Genomic DNA, 22,152 nt, shown 5'->3' on the forward strand with positions numbered 1-22,152 from the left:
CAGTCAGCCAACAAAGGAAGCAGTTGTTTTGGTCATTCTGTTTTGTCCTTCTCATGAAGTCCCCGGGGAGAGAGCAAGAGTGAGAGCGTAAGGGAGATTGATTGCAGAGGAGCAGCTGGACTGAATGGGTCATCTTCATCCCACTGTCTCCAGGGATGGCTTTGCTTCTATTTTTTTAAGAAATAAGCTGCAAACTCCTCTATAGTTCTCTGTTCCTGAGCGTGGAGCAGCACTGTGGGGGCTGCATAGAGTTGTATGCAACTGCTTTGTTGTGTCTGTAGTGCTTGGTCGTCATTTTTCACTGTCCTCAGTGCTTCAAAACTTGTCAGTCAGCTAAAGAAGGCACAAAGAAGTAGAAGATGCTCATCATATTCTGCTGCAAGAGAAAAACCAGTTTAAGAGAAAAACTTTTCTTTGTGCAAGGCTTTTCCGAAGGTATTGAATGAGTGGTATAGCAATTCATTTAGTGTACTTTTTAGCATTTACAGCTGCTTGCATTTTGCATTTGCTAACATTTTGGGCTTCTTTCTAGTGTGATGTTACTGCATTTTAAGAGCAAAGTATCTGCTTGAGTGTTCTGAGCGCTGTTGGCAGCACAGATGCAAGTATGTGCTCAGGGCTTACAGAAGAATAATTTAAATAAAAACAGGCTGTATGTTATTTCCCCTACTTGCCACCAGATTTGCTTTTTATGTTGTTGTTGTTTGGGGATTTCTGTCTTCTTGGAAGTCCCTCTGGCATCCCATGGGTTTCTGATGTGGTTTGTAGCACTGACATCTTCCTTTAGCTTGGAAAGTACTTTTTCTTTTCCTTATCTTTGCGCAGAGATTAATTTTTGACATGCAGTAACCTTTTTCTTGATAGTGAAGTCTTTGGGTTTAGGTAATGCAAGTTGTAGAGAGCAATTTGTTGCTTTTCATACCTTTGTGGGTGTCTCTCAGTTGTGTGTTACATTGATGTTTCTCGTTTGTTAGGATGTCTGTTGTTTGCAAATCTGTTCTAACTGGATGTGACAGTGTTTCTTATTACTCTGTTTACCAGTTGAGATGTCCATTTGGCTTCACTGAATTGTGATTGCATTAATAAAGCTCATGTGGACATACATATTCTGGAGTAGGTCAAGGAATTATGTTAATGCCTTTTGGGTTCTCCTCTTGGCCTTTGTTTTCTGAAGGCTTTAAAAACAATATTGCAGAGATTTCAGCGTCTGCATTTCACAAAATGGCCTGCTTAGTGTTTCTTTCTTTCTTCAGTTGGTTCTTTCCACTCACTCATTTTGAAGGCCTGGCAGTTTATTTTCTCAGGTACCTGACCAATGTCTTGCATGTCTTTGCGTCAAGACATAGGTGGGCTCTTTGTCTTTCCTTCTATATTGCTGTAGCTCTTATGGATGCTAAGTTGATTTATTTAATCTCATTGCTTACCTTGCTTACCAGCAACTGAAGAGTTCATTTTCTCAGAACCACTTTTCGAACTAAAAAAGCCCTAAGGCAGAGCTGGTGATGCAGGTGGTGAGTGTAGCTGTCAGACCTTCATTCAGGATCCTTCGTAAGAGTTCAGATCTTTAGCTCTGGAGCTTGAATAGTGTTTAAGAGCCTGAACAGCTAGGCATGACAGCTCCTTCCCCCATGTTTCTGATGAGCTTTCATGGGGCTCTGGAGTCATTTTGTTTCAAGTTTTGAAAGAAAAGATTGATAATATAGAGGAGAAAACTTCCTGTGATTTACTTGATCCAAAACTTATCTTCATTGCTTATAGTTTATAAGTGCTCTTCTCAGTACATTAAAAAAAACACAAAAACATTCCACAGTAAAGAAGTTGTCATATTGCCAATGTTATGAAGAGTTGGTTTTTCTTAGAGATATTTGTGCTAAGATGCAGAGATGATACTAAAATGGAGATGTGAAATAAAGCAAAGGAAAATGACTGGACAGAAATCAGAGGATTTGCTAAAAAAATACAAACACCAAACAATGGTAGATGTGGATAAAGGGAGGGTTCTGCTTTTCTTTGTATTTCTGGCTTCAGTGTTATATTTTCTTAATGACTCTGGCTTTTGATGCTTGGATGAATGATACAGGATGAGCTTACTGGCACTGCCATTTAAAATGGAGGCCCTTAGGGCTTATGTCTGCTCAGCTCTTAGCGAGAGTGGTTTCTGAAATATTTTCAAGTCTTTTTAAATACTACTTTATAATTTCCTTATTCATTTTACATATATTGAGTAGGTGGCTGTTGCTTTACAGTCTGCTCAGGAAAAATAAAGTTTACTACTCATCTGCCTTACATTGTCTAGGTATAACTCTTCTTTATGCTGCAAAGTCCCACATCTCTGCATTATCCCCTAATTGCTGAAAGCTCTCTGCTCCTGTCTTGAGCATCGTGCACTCTAAACTACAACATTGTACACCAAAATTACAGTAAATTGCCTTGAAGGACCCTGGTGGGCTGGGCAGATTTTAGCATTAGGGGTTACATGGCTTGCCTAGGAAGGAAAAATGATTTGTGGTAATGGTTTAAGGAAGTTGTGCAAATCAGAATGTAGTAAGGTAGGGGGGGTTTTTTGTTGTTTATTTTATTTTTAAATATGCAAGTAGCCCAATTAAAGGAGTGAATTTAAGGAGGACTCAGTAGATAATGTTTGGACAGCTTCTGTTGACAAGAAAGCAATGTAATGTCAACTTTCCCAGCCAGCTCTCTCTTCTCATAAGATGCAGAGAACAGTTTACAAGTTTGGGAGAGCTTACCAAGGATAGCAGAGTCAAAGAAAACAATATTGGTGGAAACTGAGGAGGTTCCTACCTGCTTAAAGGCTGAGTAAGGGCAACATAATACAGATGAAGCATCTAAAGGAGTCATCCCAAAATACAGTATTATTCTGTTTTCATGTTGTAAGATTTCTATTAACTCTGAGATTCTGTATAGCTCCTTGTGTATTTATCCACTTGAGAGCTTTCATTTTTCCAGCAGCAGCCAAGTGTTTTTTTCAGGACCGAGACTCTCACAATCAGACAGCTGAGAAATTGCTCTCGTCTTCTCCCACCCATCCATTTTTTTTTTAGTTAATCAGGGCAGTATCTCCTCTCTGTACGAGGCAGCTGTTTTCAGCTCCTGCTGAGTTCCTGAAGGCTGTTTGGCGTGTTATCACTGCTGAGAACTGGAGGACTTGTTGCTTTGCATTGAGGCGAGCTAATCAATAGCATCTTGCCTTGTTCCAAACTATAAAACACTCTGCTGTCTTGACACTCTTCTCTCCTGTATGCCCTTTTCTCATGGTAACACAGTCTTTACTTTTCTTTAAAGCAATTTCCCTTGATTTCTGCTACTGGAGGCAGGAGGTTGTTTGTGGATGGTTCCAACTTGGAGCAATGTAACAAGGCTGATGCATTAAATTCTCAGTTTTTTTTTTTTTCTTTCTTAGAATCCTTTGCACCTACAGTGTTTTTTAGTTCTTTGCTTAAGACTCAGTTCTAGCATGATTCTTATGAAACTAAACTGTAAGGAAGAAAAAAAATTGAGGAGAAAGTTGAAAACCAGTTAGAACACACAGGTTTGGATTGGTTTGTTGTTTGTTTGTTTGTTTGAAGTGTTTGCCCACAATTGGAATATAACCTCACCTCTTAGCCTCAGGAATTCCTCTAGAGATTTGTAGGCATTTTCCTGCTATTCTGTATTCCTGCAAATCTTGTACTTCAAGGAAAGACATAGGGACTACAGGTATGGCTTTGGTACCTAATGTTTTAATAATGCAAATTGTCTTCTGTGACCTAATCTGTTCCAGAACAGTTTGCATTTTGGTCACCTAAAGTCAGATCATTTGTGTCGTGGATAATATGAATCAGGCGGTTCTCACAGCTTGTTAAATGCCACCAGGAATGCTATGCCAATGAATTTATGACTGTATTTTCCAAGCTCCGCAAAGCAGCCATGGCATCTTAAAATGATCATAGTTGTTTTTGTTTTACTCTGCATAATTCTTCTGGAATACGCTTGTATACCATAAATGATGCCAACACGGCTTTGACAAATCCATTGAGGTTTAAGAGCTGCTGTGGGAACCAGTTCAGTCTTTTGCAGATCCTGCAGCTGAGAACAGATATTTTCCTCTTCAGCAAGATTTTAAAACTTAGTTCTCATTAATACTGCGTCATGAGCAATGATTTAGGTATTCTTCCCTTGGAATTAAAATAAGCTGTGCCATGACAGGCTGTTGTTTATTGAATGACACTGTCCCACAGCAGCTGCTTTGCAAGGCATACTTGAAAATAGAGGAGTAGGGCATAGGGCAGAAGTGAGAACAAGCAGACAAGAAGGAAGAAGGCTGAAATTTAAAATTACTAGATTATTGAAAAAATCACCTTCTCCTGTTTTCTTCTATAATCTGGTTCTAGGAATCAAGCAAAAAAGTATAATTTAATATATTTGATACAAAAAGAAAACTAGCTTTTTGTCTAATATTTGGTTTTGTCCCTACAGTCACTTTTGCCAAATTTTTATTATTGTTTTTAAATTATCCAGTGGGATTCTGTGCATCCCATTTTTTCTTCTGTGATGAAGAAAAATGGGTCGTTCTCACACGTGAAGGATTTTGCTTCCTATCAGAACACACTCTTTTTAAATCTACAAACTCTAGGGCTCAGTTTCCTCAGTTGTCTTACAAACCACATTTCCTGGTACAAAATGAACTTTTATATTTTATATTTATATAGATTTTTCTATATCTCTGCCAGTACTTAAGAAAATCTAGTAGTAGTTGGAACTGAATAACATGAATCAAGAACTTTTCTATGCTTTTAATGTGTCTTTGTAATTATTTAAGCATGTTAGGTATGGCTACCTTAGAATGTAATGAGCTCCACACTTGAGCATCGGTCCTGAGCAATGTATTTAAAAGTTGGAGGGGACTCCTATCATGTAAAATGGTCTGTCCCAGTGGTATGGTTACAGAGTGAGAGGCAGCAGCATGGGGAAGAAATGAGGTAATAAAAAGTCCAAGCAACTTTGGTGAAAGATGGACTCTGAAATAGATTTTCATTTTGGTTTTTCCATTTACAGAGGCAGAAAACTTCATTTATTTTCCTTGCATTTTTGATGTAATCGTTGCTCACTTGTGAATGTTTTGATAGCAAAGCACTGTACACTCAGTGTATGTTGATGAATGCTTAGAAATTTCAGGACTTGCTGGGTGGTTGGGTTTATAACAAGCACATTGATGTCACTTTTCAGTCTTCCTACTAGTTGCTAGCTTATAACTTGATGTCATTATAATTTGGTCCTGTTGATGAGAAAAAGGAGCACGTGATTACATGAGACTAACTTAGTTATGGCTAATTTTTATCTTGTCTTTTAATGAGCTGATACTGTTGACAAAAGAAGGGAAGGCATTAATTTATGAGCCATGGTTTGGAGCACTATTTGATTCCTGAGATGAAGCAGTGGAAAAGATGCATGTTTAGATTTGGATTTTGGCTACATGCTTGGTTGTTTTTTTGCTTTTTTTTTCTGAGGTTTTTCTGTTGATTCACTTTGTTGTGTGCCTTCTGTGATGTAACAGCTGTGTTTTCATCCCTACCTTTTTGCTTCCAAATATATGGGAAAAAAAAAATAGTTTATCAGCATGGGCAGTGCTATTGTCAGTGCACATTATAACTCATTGATGATAGTGAAGGTGTATCTTGTTCTTTGGTGCAGACTGAGTTCGTGCTAAAGCTTCACTCCTGCCACCTTTGCAAAGGAAAATGCATTTTAGTTTATCTAATAAACTAATTTATTTTTATTAAACTAATTTATTATTCTTATTTAGAATAAGAGAGACCTTTCCATAAACAGTTTTTTTCAGTGCATTAATACAATTCCTGTGACTTCATTGTCTGGTTCCCCCTGTGGTTCTCCAGATCTGAACAAAGCACAGCATCACTTTGGAGAGGTGGGTCTGTGCAAATGCTGTCTCTCCCACTAACTGCACTTCTGGAACATAGGAACAGGGAGGGCAAAGCCTGTTATTGCTCAGGGTGCACAAGCCTCCTGAAGACAGTTTGTGTGTCTTCATCTAAAGGAAGTGTCTTATTTTGCCGCCTCACATATTCCTTTGTTCTCTCTGTGGAGTGCTGGTGTTGGTCCTGCTGTAGCACCAGGATAGCAGGGTCAGCCTTACCGTCTTCACTGTGTGGGGTTTTCAAGATGAATCCTTAGAAACATGCACCTCTCTTGAATGCTGGATTTTGAATATATGTGGGTCCTTGTATCGGGGAAGAGAGACAGTTACCACACAGAAATTTCTGAGGGGGTTTTGATGCTGAACAGAATTAGGTTTTGCAGATGTGAGGGGCGGTCTGTGAAGTGTAGGAAGCAGGAAAATGGGCTGGGGGCACCAGGAGAGAAGCAGCAGTAGCACAGAAATGAAAGCCAAAAAGCCTGGCTGAGAAACATGAAAGGGCTTATGTTCCTGAAGGAATTTCCAGTGCAGGTTTCCTTTATTCGGTAACATTCACTGAAATAATTTACTGAAAGCTCTGAAGTAGGATTGTTTAGTGTGAGTTCCAAACTGGTGAAGTGAGTTTCACAAAGGCCTTTTCTTCCTTTTTGCATGACTTGAGTAGAAAACACTTCTTCCATAATATGCCCAAAGAAAATCTGCACCTTCTCCTCCTCCTCTCATCCTGGTGCCTTTCTTAAATGTTACTCCAAGCACTGGGGTGATGACACTGGAGTTTGTGTTGAGGCAGCACTCTTGCTGGGCATTTGATTTCAGGAGTTTCTATCTCTACCAAGTTATTTTGGGGCCTTACGTACAGTGTGTTAAAAAAGGACAGAACCTGATCTCTGAAGAATGAAGAAAGTCCCCTAAAGGCAGATCATCCTTTTCAGTCGAGACTGGGCTCTTCCTCACAGAGTGCCTCTGTGTGCTGTATGGAGTAACCCATGGTGGTGCTTAGCTGTAGGACGCAGGGAGGTGGCTGCTGCTGCTCTTAAATATTTATTCTATTTATTCCATTAATATTTTCAGCAGATACGTGTATATATATATGTGTGTGTGTATAGACATGTGTAAATAAATATATATATAAAAGCAGAAAACCTTATACATCTCATAGCAAGTATACCTATCGAAACTTAAATAAGACAGTGTAGCAGTACCATCCAATTCCTACCTTTTGTAGATAGTTGAATACAAACCTTATTTTCCTGCCTTACTCCCATCTCCCTTGTGGCTACTGTTTATTTAAATATTTCATATCCAGTCTTTTCCATAGCAAATGGGGGATGTTTTTTCTAGTGTTTGTCTAGTTTTGTACTTGTGTGATGGTTTAAAAAAAAAAGGCTGATCTTTTGTAGTTAAGTTTGGTAAGTTTTAACCAAGAGTGTGTCCTCATGATGCTGTGAACATTATAGAAATAAGGCATCTCTTCTGCCTTCAGAAGTTTACTCTTTCAAAGACAGCACTTGGATGAAAGGAAAAACACCCCAGCGGTACAAGTAGGTACATGGCTGAGGTGTAGCATTGCTTTTGGGGACTGATAGACAACTAGAATCTAATCCTGATTTTGTAGCTGTTTCCCTAATAAATAATGTATTATTCAATTATATATCTTATTTTTTTTTTCATGGATGTTGGTCACATTGTTTTTTGTAAGAAGAACTCTAAAGTTCAAACTCAGTACTGAAGTTAGAGTTCAAAAGTGTATTTAGTTATTCCAGTCAAAAGAGTCTTAGTAATAGCTTTTTTCCTGCTAATTGTAGATTATTTTGTGCTATGGATCTTCATTTAGGGCTTCCACCTATCCTCAAAAAATCACACGAGCATATTTTAGTTTGAAACTCAGGAGTACACATCCTACTCTGTTGGCATCAATTTGCTTTTTAAGCAGTAGCTCAAAAACTGCTGCTGAGATTGGTGTACTCAGCAGCTTGCAAAACCAAAGCATTAGCAAAAAATAGTTTGGAATTCCCTGGAGATTTTGTTATTGACTTCCACTAGTGTAAGTTATGTCCCAGAGTTGCAGATTGAGCATATACATTACGGGCATCAGTACAAGGCAGTCCCATTAATGCAGGTGTCCTTGAGTGTTGTTTTTCGTTGTTGTTTTTTCATTTTAATAACTTGGAAAAGTCATGTGTGAGGGACGTGTTATGAATTATGATGTTCCCAAACGGGGACCAACTGCCCTTCATGTGCAAGTCTGCAACACTTGGTGATAAGTGCAGCCATTGCTTGCGGTGAAGCTCTTTTTCCTGATGATCTTAGCTTCTACTGATAGCCATCTCTCTAAGTGAACAACTTGGTATTATTCATTTTCATCTCTGTAATTGTCCATTTCACAGATCTTAGATGGGAATAAAAAGCAGGCAGGTGATGATAGGTCAGCTGCCACTAATGAACTTGTAGCTGACCCATGCATCAGTCACAATTAATATTAATAATCCTATTGAATAGTATCTGTTGGAAGAACTAATGAAATTCAAATGAGCACTTCTCATAAGATGTGTTTTTGCAGTGTGTTTTTACTTCAGTGATGTTCATGTATTCCTTTAAAGATGCTGTGTTTCTCTTCAGTACACTGGGGGAAAAATAGCTGTTGTGAAATAAATAAAAATTTGCTTCCTAGAGCATCTAACATTGGTAAAACAACTGCTACACCTTAAATAGATTGCTGCAGCATGGCCTCGCTTCATGTACAGCATGGATACATGCATTCAGTCTGCACTCTAGGCAGTTTTTTATTACACATACAGCCTTCAGTTTTTAATTGGTAAAATACTGTTTTCTTCCATTGAAAAATATTTTTCCATTCAGTTTCTGTATGAAATTGCCTCCCAGAGAAGTGGGCAGAGTGGCAGATTCTGCAGAGTAAGTAGTGAATCTGGATCTACACACTGCTGTCAGATATCCACACACGTGCTGCTTTGTTGATTTTCTTTCTTTCAGTGACTGCAGGTTGTTATGGCAATATTAGCTGGTATCTGTATGGTATTTCCAGGGAGATGTGTTGACAAATCATCAACCTTTAAAAGTGAATGGAGACTTGTAAAGAAAGGAGACAAAAAGACAGTTAAGTTGCAATCATTTCTCTGAGCTTTGAGAGGAAAACACTCATTTTCTACAATGTAAACGGATTTGCTACTTAGAATGGGGAAGAGTTTCAGGTTTTCCAAATGTCATACAAGGTGAGGTCTTTTTTAATATAACTTGAAATAGATGATGAATTGCTGGGAAGACTGTTAGAGCTGTGCATCCATCACTTCCTAATGTGCCTCAGGCACCTCCCGAATGTTTGCTTTCTGTCAGACTTAAAATATTGTGATGGATCAATCCGCCAGTAAAGGTCGGACCTGGCAGCAGTGCTCACTCATCTGAGAAACCAAAAGGTCAGAGTAGTTAAGGCTCTGGTAAGACCAGAAGCTGAGCATCACCACATGGTTGTACTTCCACATTTAATTTCATGTGAGCATGATGGACTTGCTGTGTGTTCATTTCTTTAGTCTTGTTGTGCACCAATTTGGTGTTCTTCAGCTTTCCCTGGACTTCATTAATTGCAATGAATCCATGGAGTGATGAACTCTCTATTGCTGTATGGGTGTTTTTAGTGAGCTGCTCAGCCTAGTACTGGGGCAGCATTGTTGTTACAGCTCTGTGCTGAATGAGAGCCATCGTCTGATGCTTAGATTTCCATGCCATCAAATAAAATTGGTTTTAGAAAACAGTGATTGAATCTGTATGCTTTTAGCCATCTGAACAGTCACTCTGATATTAATGGAACACTCACACTAAGCAGACTGTGTCTCTTGAAGAGTATATTTGTAGATGGTGATCACTGCTAAGCCTAGGAACCACAACACAAGAGAATTTCTGCCTTTTTCAGGGGCTGGAGTATAACTGTGATGTGAACTGGCAGCGTAGGCTGTGCCCAGCAACAGGAAAAGCAGAACCCTAAATCATGAGGCTTGGAGTCTCAAATGGGCTCCTGTTCTTTCTCCAGACCCGTGTCTTTTGTTGATCCAAGTTATCTCCTTTCACTGGTTCTGATGTATTATTCATGTGGTTTCAATGTGGTTTTATTTTGATAAAGGAATGGAATTTCCTCAATTTTACTGTAAATGTGAGAAAAAGCTTTTATGGTGTTGTTGAGGTCCTAGTTTAGCTGTAACCAGATAAGAATAAAAACATCAAAAACTCCATGGCCTGTCACTGGAGATTAAGGAAAAGCATTTTGAAGATATAGGACTGTGCTTCATGTAACTATTTGCTACAAATAGAATGGAGACATCATCTAATTGTTTGTGCCTTATTCCTTCAGGAGTGCAAGAAGCCTGTCATCCACAGCAGCAATAAAAGCTGCACTGAGTCTTGTAGTGGGGAGAAGGATTTTAATGTAGAAGAGACCAGGTGGGAATTGGTACTGAAACAGAAGTAAATATGTACATTTACTAAGGGAATCTGTGATGTATAAAACATAACACTATTTCTTGGCAGTTTTTTCCATTTGATGGCACTAATATCTCTATAATTAAGAGCAATGGAAGCATTTAGAGAAAAACTGTGTACTGTTACAAACCATTCCTTTTTTAATTGAACAGCTGTAATATCTACCAATGGAACAAACTATATTATAAGAAAATGATTATTAGTTTAAAATGCAAAGTTAAATGAATGCAAAATTAACAAACAGATGGTGAAGAATTATTGTGTTTTATTTCACTCCTGGGTAAAAGGACTCATGCGTGATTGTAAAAATGTCATCACACTTCGTAAACCTGAAAGCAAACAGAATTTGCAGTTGTGCACATCTGTTTTGGGACACTGCTAAAGGGTTAGAAGAATCAACGTTGTTTTCAAATAAGGGCATTCATCAAAAGGATATCATTTGCTTAACAGTTATGGCTTCTGCTAAGCATCAGACCTAATGTTCTGTGGAATTCATTACAAAATTTGGCAGCTTTTTTCTTTGTAAGCTACTGAGGCAGCGTGCTGCAAAACGAAACAAGCAGCCTCTTCTTGTCCCCACATCCTGGATCCCCAGAACAGCAGCTGAATTACCTGCAGAATGCTTGGCCTGCGGCTTAAGAATTTTAAATCCATGCTTTAAAATGCTTGCCCAAGGAATGTCAGTGATGTCATAGGAGTAAGTGATGAGAAAAACAAGTTGCTTATTTGTGTGGGGTTTTTTGGTAGCTAACGAACTGAAAATATACATACATACATATATATATATATATATATTTATACACATATAAAAACCAAAGGGTCACCATGCCTGGGGATGAAAGATGGGAGGAATATGTGCAATTGACTCATTCAGTCAAATTGGGGAAAAAAAAACCAACATAAAAGCTCAAGCCAGATGAAACATGTGAAGCTTTTATTAGAAAAGAAATTATATTAATGTTTCAAGCTGGTATTTTCAAAGTATGCCATCTAATTGCTTTATTTGAGCTCAATTTACAAAAATTAGTGAACTGAAGATGTAGGATTTTGTTTACGATGACTCTGTGCCATTTGGAGAATGCAATTTAGAAACAGCCAAGGAAATAGGAATTATGAACAATAAGGTACTGATTGCAGTCAGTGGGGAAGGAATACTAAGGAGGTGCTCACTAATGAGGGAGGTATTAAAAGCAGGAAATTCTTGTATTTTTTTCTGTGTGTGTGTGAGCATAATCCAGAGTTCCTTGTCGCCATATCCTCACTATTACCTTGTAAATTAGGTGGATCATTGAGGGTATATGTAGTGGATTTGCTGACAGTAAATGTTAAGCGAAGTTAATATATCTACAAAATCTTTCTTAAAACAACGTGTTGTTAAGACTCCCAAATCAAATACACAAAGTTAGGACATGCCAGCAGACAGGTTGTGTGCACACCATTCATGTCCTTTGTGTACATGCCTGATTATGTGGACCTTGGCTGCATGATCACATGCAGAACAGTGAGTGCCTCATTCACTCCAAAGATGGATGTTATTGTCTCTTAGGTATTACATTTTTTTGTTGTTTTTCAATGTTTAGCTAGATAGAGTATTTAAATAATAGTAAAAAAAAGAATTATTTTTTTCCTTGCCATTATTTATGATGCTTGTATTATAATAAGCACATGAAGTACCTGCATTTGTATTTTTCCAAAGAACAGATTTATGTGGCCTTTTTCCATGTCTTGTTCTCCATTCTTGTCAAGAGAAAACTGTTTTTTTGTTTTTTGGGGTTTTTTTTTAGTTTAAATTAAGAATATATATTAATTTGGATGGCCCATTGCTTGTTGCCGTGCTGACAAAACCCTTGGGGTGGATTGTGAGTGCTACCAATAGAGGGCTTTTATCAGCATGTTTCAGGCAAGCTTCAGCTCAAGGCTGACATCTGAATTTCAGCCTATGTGTGGACATGCCATCCTGGGAGCTGTGCTTACATTCCAGTTACAGTCATTGGAGATCTAGTGGCTATTGTCAATGGGACCTGAAAATAGACACCTATTGGTTGGTCGGCTGAACTGCAGTATTATTGAGGTATACTCCATAAATTACCATGTTTCTGTTAAATGTAATGGGAAATGTAACACTTCTTCTTATAGGCACAAAATTTAGATACTGAGATGTCTTCATCTCAAGCCTTATGTCATTCAGAAACACGATGCAGCTCTGTCAGGAGATAATTATCTGCTCTGCTATTAAGTAACTTCCTATTAAATAACTGCATATAGAATGATGCCAGCCTAGCCGTAGTGATGAAGACATAACCTACAGATTGCACATGCTACTTCGTGTTCCTGCATGTGATTGAGAATCACAGGAGTTGTGCTGGATCAGAAAGTTGACTTCAGCTCAGTGTCTTTGATGATGACCAGTGCCAGATGTCTTGAGAAGACAATCATTAAACAGCAAGTATGTAGCAATATTTCCCCCAGTTATTTTTTTTGTAAAGCCTCCAACAGTTTGTGGCTTAGACCATGCTCTGCCAGCAAAAAGAAATTTCTACATGTACTTCTTAAGACCTTCCACACATGAAACAAATGGAACTGGTACAATAGTCTGTTTCCTGAGCCTGCCAAAAAGCAGTCTTAACCAAAACTGGGGATTTCTGTTTTTGCCTTGTTTATCCTGAAGTGCCTGATCCCAGAGCCTAATTATCACAATTTAAACTACGTTAAATGTTACTTCTCCTTGTTGACATGGTAAATAAGCAGCAAGCTCACGTGCCCTTCTTTCACAGTGGTATTAGATGAGAATTGAGGGAATGGTTGTAAGGCACTGGAAGTTTAGACTCACTCAAAACATTTACGTTATCCCAAATCTTATAGAAAGCAAGGATGTGCATTAAGAAATTGCTTTTCTTCATTTCTCAGTTTGTGTCAAGTTTGGCCAGATTCAGCTATTCCTGCTTGTCTGTGTTTTTTTCACAGTTTTAGAGCAAAAATTGGTGGTTTCTACAATTACAATTTTTCTAAAAAATGTCAGAGTATAGTAAGCATTATAGTAATGCTTTAATACAGGCTTTCTGTGTTAATAGCAGTGTTAAATTGTGGTTATTTCCGTTACCATTTATTGCATTGTACTCCTAAATGCACTGTGGTGCTTAAAATGGGTCATTTGACATTGAAGGTGCTAATGGTCGTTAGTATCTTCAAGCAATATCAGCTTTTTTGCTGGATCGTGGTCATTAATGAAGGTGACTGGAGCTACCAGAAAACATATCTTCTTAATCTCTGTTTACTCTAGAATTTTGCTGAGGTTGAATTAATGACAAGTTGTTAATGTCCGCTTCTCCTTAGCTATCAGTTTATATTTTGGGAGCCAAGTTGGAAGTTTGTTCTTACTGGTAGTACCTTACATTGTTTCATTAAGAACAGATGGCTTGTGCATAGTTTTGAATACGCTATATATTTTAATTATAATTAAAAACACTTCTTGTTAGCACAGGTTTTGTCAGCTTACCCTTTTAAAAGTAACTTTATAATAAATGCAAATATTTTGTCTTGTTGTTGAAAAATATTTTGCAAGACCTAATGCTAACATTTAACTTGATTGTACTAATCAGGTTGCAAGTAAGCTTTTATTCAAAGTTCCTATTTTAGCCTTTATTTAGTGTCTGTGCCTCCTGAGGGTTGTTACTTGTCCATTTGCTGAGGCAGTAATGCTGTGAAGTAATAAAATGATAAAATGTGACCTTGTAATTTCTTCATACTTCTGTATGGATGTAGTCTTCCATTACGCTGAAAATAGACAACTTTTCTTCATTTTAACTTGCTCGAGATTTTGGAATATGCTATTGAAAATGGGAGGTAGCAGAAGTGTGGGTAGGATGAGAGCTTTCTTGCTATGGGTGAATGCCTTAGGAGCTTACTGGAGAAAACGATTGGAAACAAATGAGGGACATTTTCAATAGGAAATAATGAGTTGATGCTGCTTTAATGACGTTTATTTTATTCAATATACTCTGAATAAATAACAGACTGTCTCTTTAGCTTTGTGACACCTCGTCACGTTTTTGGTTGGTTTTTTTTTCTTTCAGTAGAACAGAGCTGTAAAATTATTTGATCCATGAACAAACAGCATCCATCTTGCTTCGTCCCTTAGAAAGCTTGGCTTCAGCTTCCACCCCTTTGACAGAGCACTGTGTTTTGTGCTCATACCGGTGAAGTGGAAGGCTCCATGCTGGCTTTTCCTCTCTTCCTGGGCTCAGCATGTAGAAGGCACATGCTGTATTTTATCAGAAGTGGGATTTATGCCTCCCTTTCATCTCTGACTATCTTAATGCCATATTTTAGCAATAGAGTAGTAAAGTAGTACTTGTTACTGAGTTTTATTTAGCAAAGCTTTTACATTTTTAAAATTATTATACTTTTGCTGTTCACATGCTTGCTTTTGTCTTTACAAGCAGTCGAGCTGGCTGCATGCTTGCTCTCCTAGGGTCATAGTGTGGGGCCTATTTTCAGCAAAACATTGGCTTCTACTGCTGGAAAAGTAACTTCTCATCAACAGCTGTTGCCAAAAAAAATCCCTTTGGGCATTTATTTCGTCAGACTGCTTTATATGTCTTATAAATTCAGCAAATGTTGATATTCTGTGCTTTTTATTTGCTTCAGATGATATACACCACATTGTTTTTTAAAGTGTGTTTTACTTAGCTGCCAAATGCTTTTCATTGCCAGTGCAGTTTAGCAGATGGGTTTGAAGGGTTCAATTAAATGTAATTTGGGCTTCCATTTATCTTCCAGCATCTTTCATGATTCTTTAAATCAACATCAACATTTTTCGAGGCTTTGCATTCATCCTATATTTTGCTCATTTCTAATAATTTCATCATGCAGTCGTACAGCATTTGGAAGAAGGCACGCTCTGATATTACATTGTTATGTACCGTTGTTGATTGGTAGTTTCGCAAAACAGATGTGACATTTTAAAATGTTATTAATACTGCTATTTAATCCATCTTCATTATTTCCAGTTTTTAGTGCATTTGAATGTTTGAGTGCTTGCAGTTCTCCGTAATTTTGTCTCCCATCAGATAAATTTATAAGGAATTAATGATGGGATCTGCTGAAGACTTCAAATGTCGTTCATTGTTTGAGCATTGTTGAATGTTTTCTTGGGGGACCTTTGCTGGGACTTGAGCCCCTCCTGGTTTCCTGTTTCTAATGTGTATCATTGAGTAATACTTTTAAAAATGTTGTAGCCTGCTTGTAAGAATGAGGACTTAACATGGACCATCTCAATAGGATGCAGAAATGTCAAGGACAGAGTAATGCCATGAGGTATAGAGTCTTTGTCATGAAGTTGAAGGCTTTGGGCTGTATTTTCATGACTTCACAGCTGAGTTGTATGATTTACCTCGGACAGCATCTTCCACGAGAGTTCAGTGATTGTATGGTTTCCTAAGATGAGTTTCTTGCATTGCACTGATTTTACTGGCAGTCCTTGAACGTAATTCTATCATGAACTTCTTCGCCTTCTTCAAGAACTCCATGCAGCCGGTTACTTATCTTGTCCTCTGCCCTCTGCTCTGCATTTGGCTACTCAAATAACAGCATACATCTTCATGCTTGTACCAGGCGTTATATGGGCAGAGATGAGAAGAGTTGCAGATCTCAGGCCTGCAGACTGAGAGTTGAAGCGTGGAGAACTTGGCAGAAGTGATCCTTAGTGACCCACTTTCATTTATAAACAGTCGATCTTTTTACACAGCAGTTGTATTTGTCTGGCATAAACTAGTACTTTCTTCTCCTTGCCTGTGATTTGTACTGCAGGCAGATTTTTTGCTAAAGATGTGATGTTTCAAGAATGTCAGCTTAGCAGTTAACACAGTCAACTTTGTGATTTGTGCTTTCATGTGGGTTGGTTTTGATATCTGTGGGCTTGTAATAGTAATAGTAATGTTTCATGCCTAATTTCATGCTAGACTTTGAAACACAGAAGAATTATGGTAATAAATATTTTCTGTATTCTGAGAATCAGACAGATGCAGTGTGTAACTTCTTGTTTTGGTGTACGTTCAGATTTGATGTTACTAGGTGCTTGAGCTAGCAATCAAACCTGCCAGTGTTGTTATTAAGGCATGTAGGTTTATTATGAAAGATAAGCATCCCTGAGCTCAGCTGGTGCTTTACATTATGTATGCCTTCCCATGAGCCACTGACCTGCTTTTTCCTAAGTTTTCTTCAAACCTTATAGCACTCTGCTCTAGTCTTCAAATACTGTTGCCTTGGTGAAAAAGTGCAAAAGCTTGTTACGGTCCTTCTGGGACTCTAATGAATCCAAGAAAGCAAAGAGACTGATTAACTGAATCTGAAAGGTGTGGGTGATGTTTTATAAGCAGGCTGATGGACTCTGTTCCCTCTTGTCTAAGGAGCAGGAAGGTTATTGGGTAGTTCTGTATGGGAAGTTATTTCTTTACAGATGTGACTATGGCCTATAGTAATAATCATGCTTCTTCATGACTTGTTGAAGGTTGTTGGTGATATTTGTGTAGCATTGAAATAAGAGATGAGAGGGAAGTACTGGGTTATTTAATGCCTTATCATCCCCGTGGGAATAGTTGTATGATGTCATGTACGTTTTCAATAGAACATAATATTTCATTGTAATTCACATTTCTGATTACAATGTCTACAGTTCTACATTACAGCACACAGAGCAATATGTTTTTTAGTTACAACCTCTAACAGGTCTGCCTTTATTACTCAGTGTAAGCCTCTAGGCCTTTTTTTACTGAAGACATAGCGAAAGTCAGTTAACAGATAGAAGAGCATTTTTCTTCTGTGATAAGAAGAATCTCAGTCATCAGAGCAATTTAGGGTGCGTTTTGGTGAATGTTTTAGCTTGGAAAGATCTGAGAATGCCTCTGAAAGACACTGTCCCAGCTACTGTTTGGTCTTCGTGGGCTCCATCAAAAGAGGGGTGGCCAGCAGGGACAGGGAGGTGATTGTCCCCCTCTACTCTGCTCTTGTGAGGCCCCATCTGGAGTACTGCATCCAAGTGTGGAGCCCCCAGTACAAGAAAGACAGGGAGCTGTTGGAGAGGGTCCAGAGGAGGGCCACAAAGATGATCAGAGGACTGGAGCACCTCCCCTATGAGGACAGGCTGAGGGAGCTGGGCTTGTTCAGCCTGGAGAAAAGAAGGCTGCGGGGTGACCTCATTGCAGCCTTTCAGTACCTAAAGGGAGCCTACAAACAGGAGGGGAATCAACTCTTCAAGAGGGTAGATAACAGCAGGAGAAGGGGAATGGTTTTAAGTCGAGGGAGGGAAGATTTAGGTTGGATGTCAGGGGGAAATTCTTTACAGAGAGAGTGGTGAGGTGCTGGAACAGCTGCCCAGAGAGGCTGTGGATGCCCTGTCCATATCCCTGGAGGTGTTCAAGGCCAGGTTGGATGGGGCCTTGCTCTAGCATTAAATATGGAGCTTGGGGGCCCTGCATGAGGTAGGGTGGTTATACTTTGATGATCCTTGAGGTCCCTTCCAACCCAAATCATTCTATGATTCCTCAGGGCTTGCTGCTTTGTACCAGCCTTAGTCCTTGTGGAGAAACAGATTTGTCTGAAAAATAATGCAAGAAAAAATAGATTTTGAGTGATCATTGTTTGTTTTTCAGCGATGTGCATATTGTAAGCACCTTGGAGCCACTATCAAATGCTGTGAAGAGAAATGTACCCAGATGTACCATTACCCCTGTGCTGCTGGAGCAGGCACATTTCAGGATTTCAGTAACTTGTCCCTCCTTTGTCCAGACCATATTGATCAGGCTCCCGAAAGATGTAAGTACACTTTATTCAAATGCCACAATTAGCTTCAGCTGAAGATTTAGTAATTCCATCTTTCAGCTGTAGTAGCTTTTCCTTAACTGATATCCTACTTCAGAAGAGTAGGGTATCCCGTAAGATGCCTGAATTTGCTTGAGTAAGCTTAATTTCAGCATGTGATTTTATTAATAGACTCCTGGCAGCTAACATTGCATCGAAGTGCTCGTGACATGCAGGACTGAGATTGTAATATCTGTTTGAGATCTGTGGGGTTTCTGTAATTAACTTAAATCTACTTTATTTTTAAAAGCCTTCCTACATGCTTTTTGTAAAAATATATTCCTACTATACGTTTGAGTATGTCTTAGAAATAGAAGTGTAGTTGTGAAGATTCCTAGCAGTCTGATATTTCCTGAAAAAGACTGCTAGAATGTGTTGTGTGGTGATGTTAAAAAATTATTTGTGTTAGCATTGTTGTACATCCTAAAAGCTTGCTTGCAAACCAGCTTATGCTGTGCTTCACAGGTTTTCATGGGATTAAAGAGTCTCCACTGCAGACAGGGCACTTGGCTCTGCTGATCACAGAGCATATTTTTGTTGCATTTTCTGTGCTCATTCTAAGGGAAGATTTGTTTGGTGCTGTTCCATTCAGACTCTGAAATATAATTCATTCAAATGTTTTTGAACTTTGCTTTTTGCCTTTTAATGTTATTTATTCAAACAGCAGAGGGGAAGGGAATGTAAGTGTAGTTTTGCCTCTCATTCTTGTTGCAGACCTCTTCATCCTCTGCTGCTCACACTGCCTTCAGGTGCAGATTTCCCTTCTGGTTTGTAACTGAGACCAGCAGGGGGAGCGTTGGGAGCACAGGAGGGAGACTTGTGGTCTGCCAGGCGTAGCCACTGTGACCTGAAGTGCTCCAACAGGACACATTCAGGCACTCCACAAGATAGCTCTGGTGAACCACCTCTGTTTTTAGTAGCTGAGCTGAAGATGAGCGTGCTTAATGCAGCTGTAATTGCCAGGGAGTTTAGCAGTGGAACTGCTATATTGCTCCTTGACAGGTGTCAATGAGATATATTTGTGGAGGCCACATGCTTACAGGAAGGACAAGGCATGCCTACTTGCCCTACCTCAAGTTAGAGCATGTGTATTGCAAGCATTTTGGGTAAATAATAGTTTTAGATCTGCTGGGAGTTTTATTTCGTACTCATTCCACCTAAGAATTGGTTCTCATGCTCTGTTTTACATTAAGAGAAATAGAGTAAGCCTGTTTCTTTTGTTAAGACTTATTAAGGCTTAAAATGAATGTACTTTTGTTCTGAGAAGTTTAGTTGAATATATTGGAAGAAAGGAGTAGTTATTAAGTAAATTAACTAAATTTGAATTTCGTAAGTATGATCAAATTTTGTAAGCATAAGAGCTACTGAAGATTTTCTTGGCTTCATTGGGTTCATAAAATTGTTAATAATTTTAAATTAAACTATAATTGGGAAAATGATTTATTTGTAGCAAAAGAAGAAGCAAATTGTGCAGTGTGTGACAGCCCTGGAGACCTCTTAGATCAACTTTTTTGTACGACCTGTGGCCAGCACTACCATGGGATGTGCCTAGACATACAAGTTACACCTTTAAAACGAGCAGGTTGGCAGTGTCCTGATTGCAAGGTGTGCCAGAACTGCAAGTAAGTATGATTGAAGTGTGAGGGGAGGGAGTTCTTAGATCTATGTGCTTTGATTCTAAAACATCTATTTTATTATCCTTTCTTTATTTTTTCTTCCAAAAATGTAATTATTTGTTCTGATAGATCTGCCACGATATATTAATTTTAACCAGTCAAATCCTTGGGTTGGGATCTGTGTTCTAAAGAAGAAAACTGAGCTGCATTTCCTACATGTTATACTCCCAGAGTTTTCATCATTGTGGCAGGTTTTAGAGAGCTACCAGAGTGTGTGATTTCATCATCTTTTACACAGAAGGATTTTTTCCAATTTATCAAATTTGCTTAATGTAGTGCCTTTAACAATTTGGAAACCTGGAAAAAGGCCACTTCATTACTACCTCATAGACCTGATAAGGCAGTGCTTGTTTAACGAGCAGAGCACTCACTATTTGCCTGCCTTCAGGTTCCCTTACTTTAAAGATTTTTCCCTAATCACACACAGCTAGGCAGCAAATGCCTGCAATGAAGGTATGATTGTATATGTTCTAAAATGTACCTCTAAAACTGTTGTACCAGTATTTATTAGCAAACCCTCTACTGAAAAAGTAGAAGAAAATCCATGTGAACTGACATAGAAGCTGTGCCAGTCAGAGATTTTTTCTGGGAGGGAAGATGTATTTAGGCTGATTGTAGGAACAAGTAGAAATGCATGGTTTTTTTTTCAGAAATAAAGCATGTGTTTAGATTTTGAACTGATTTCAGTAAAGAAAAGCCAATAAATCTTCCTACTTGTGCATAAATGGAAGTGGACTGATTGCTAGCAGTCTGGTTGCACGGGCTCAGTGCTTTCTGCTGTAAGCATGGTATACTTAATTCATGCTTTAATAGAGCCATATTTAAGTGATGTTCCTATATTATCATGCATTCAGCTATCTACCTTTCTGTTTAGACGTTTTATCAAACAGATCTTTTCTTACTGCTTGTCTCAATAGTCTTTAAAATACCACTGTTTTTGTTATTAGACATTCTGGGGAAGACAACAAGATGCTGGTGTGCGATACATGTGACAAAGGGTACCATACTTTCTGTCTACAACCAGTTATGGACTCTGTACCAACAAATGGTTGGAAATGTAAAGTAAGTTGAAAGCTTTCAGAATAATTCTGTATCTTTACAGGGAACCAGGTTTTGCTACACATATTATACTAGATGTATTGCAGATGGCTATTACCATGTAATGTACCTTGCAATTTCTGAAGAAATCCCAATTACATAGCTCCAGAGGGAAAAGGGAAAGAGAAGGATCCTGGGGGAGTGAATAACCTCTGCTTAATGACACCTGCTCCCGTGATATAAAATAAACTATATGTAAACTGAAAGCTCTTCAAAGTATTGTATGTAATCTATCCTTGGAGACTGGTTATATTCGACCACTCCTTGCTTTTGAGAAGAGCAGTTCTTCTGCAGTTCAGAGTTCCTTTGGGTTTGAGGAGAGCACGGTGAAACTGTATAGTCAGTGACTTTGTGAGTAAGTACAAATAACAATAATAGTTTCAAAGTAATAAGGCAAATCCCTTTATATGGGAGGAATGTAATTTCATAGTCAATTTGTGGTAGTTATACGAAGACAGAAATAAGGTAAGGCAGTAGTGCAAGAAAGTTCTTCTTGCGGTTGCAAGAGTGTCCATAATTTGTTATCACATCACAGTTAATTTATTAGTATTATTAAAGATAGAAAGTTTATTTAATTCAGAAGAGGAAAATGTCAGTTAATGCACATTGTGAAACATCATAATGAACTAAATTCTTGTGATCTTTAGAACTGTAGAGTATGTGCTGAGTGTGGAACACGAACAAGTTGTCAGTGGCACCATAATTGTTTGGTATGTGACAGTTGTTACCAACAACAAGACAACTTATCATGTCCTTTCTGTGACAAACTGTGCCTCCAAGACTTCCAGAAAGATATGTTGCACTGTCATATGTGCAAAAGGTAAGAGTCCTATAGTTTTCATTAAGTTGTACTAAAATGCCTAAAGCTTATAGGTGAGCTGGATGACATTGATGTATTTTTGTGGAAGGTGCAGACTTTGTGTGATGCACACTGCTGTTGTATCTTATGTAACATCTTGATATTCCCACCCTAAACGCAACAGACAAATTGATCTTATTTCAAGTAAGATGTAATTGGCTGTTACCAAGAAAGGACAGATAATAAAGTGTGCAGAGAAACATACACTGCTTTTTACAGACAAGAAGGATCATCATCCT

At 38.4% G+C, this 22,152-nt stretch overlaps 1 protein-coding gene across 13 annotated transcripts in view; it reads left to right on the top strand.

Moving 5' to 3' along the window:
- The window catches only part of KMT2C (lysine methyltransferase 2C), a 188,261-nt gene that overhangs the window by 81,330 nt on the left and 84,779 nt on the right, over positions 1-22,152 (top strand). For all 13 annotated transcript variants that reach the window (XM_090143163.1, XM_090143155.1, XM_090143156.1 and 10 more), the window contains 4 exons: positions 18,073-18,235; positions 19,731-19,902; positions 20,904-21,018; positions 21,702-21,874. In XM_090143163.1, the coding sequence (XP_089999289.1) occupies positions 18,073-18,235; positions 19,731-19,902; positions 20,904-21,018; positions 21,702-21,874 (623 nt within the window). The remainder of the gene's footprint in view (positions 1-18,072; positions 18,236-19,730; positions 19,903-20,903; positions 21,019-21,701; positions 21,875-22,152) is intronic.

Source organism: Phasianus colchicus, chromosome 6 (genome assembly GCF_987193195.1).
Source record: "Phasianus colchicus chromosome 6, bPhaCol1.hap1.1, whole genome shotgun sequence".
NCBI classification, from domain to species: domain Eukaryota; kingdom Metazoa; phylum Chordata; class Aves; order Galliformes; family Phasianidae; genus Phasianus; species Phasianus colchicus.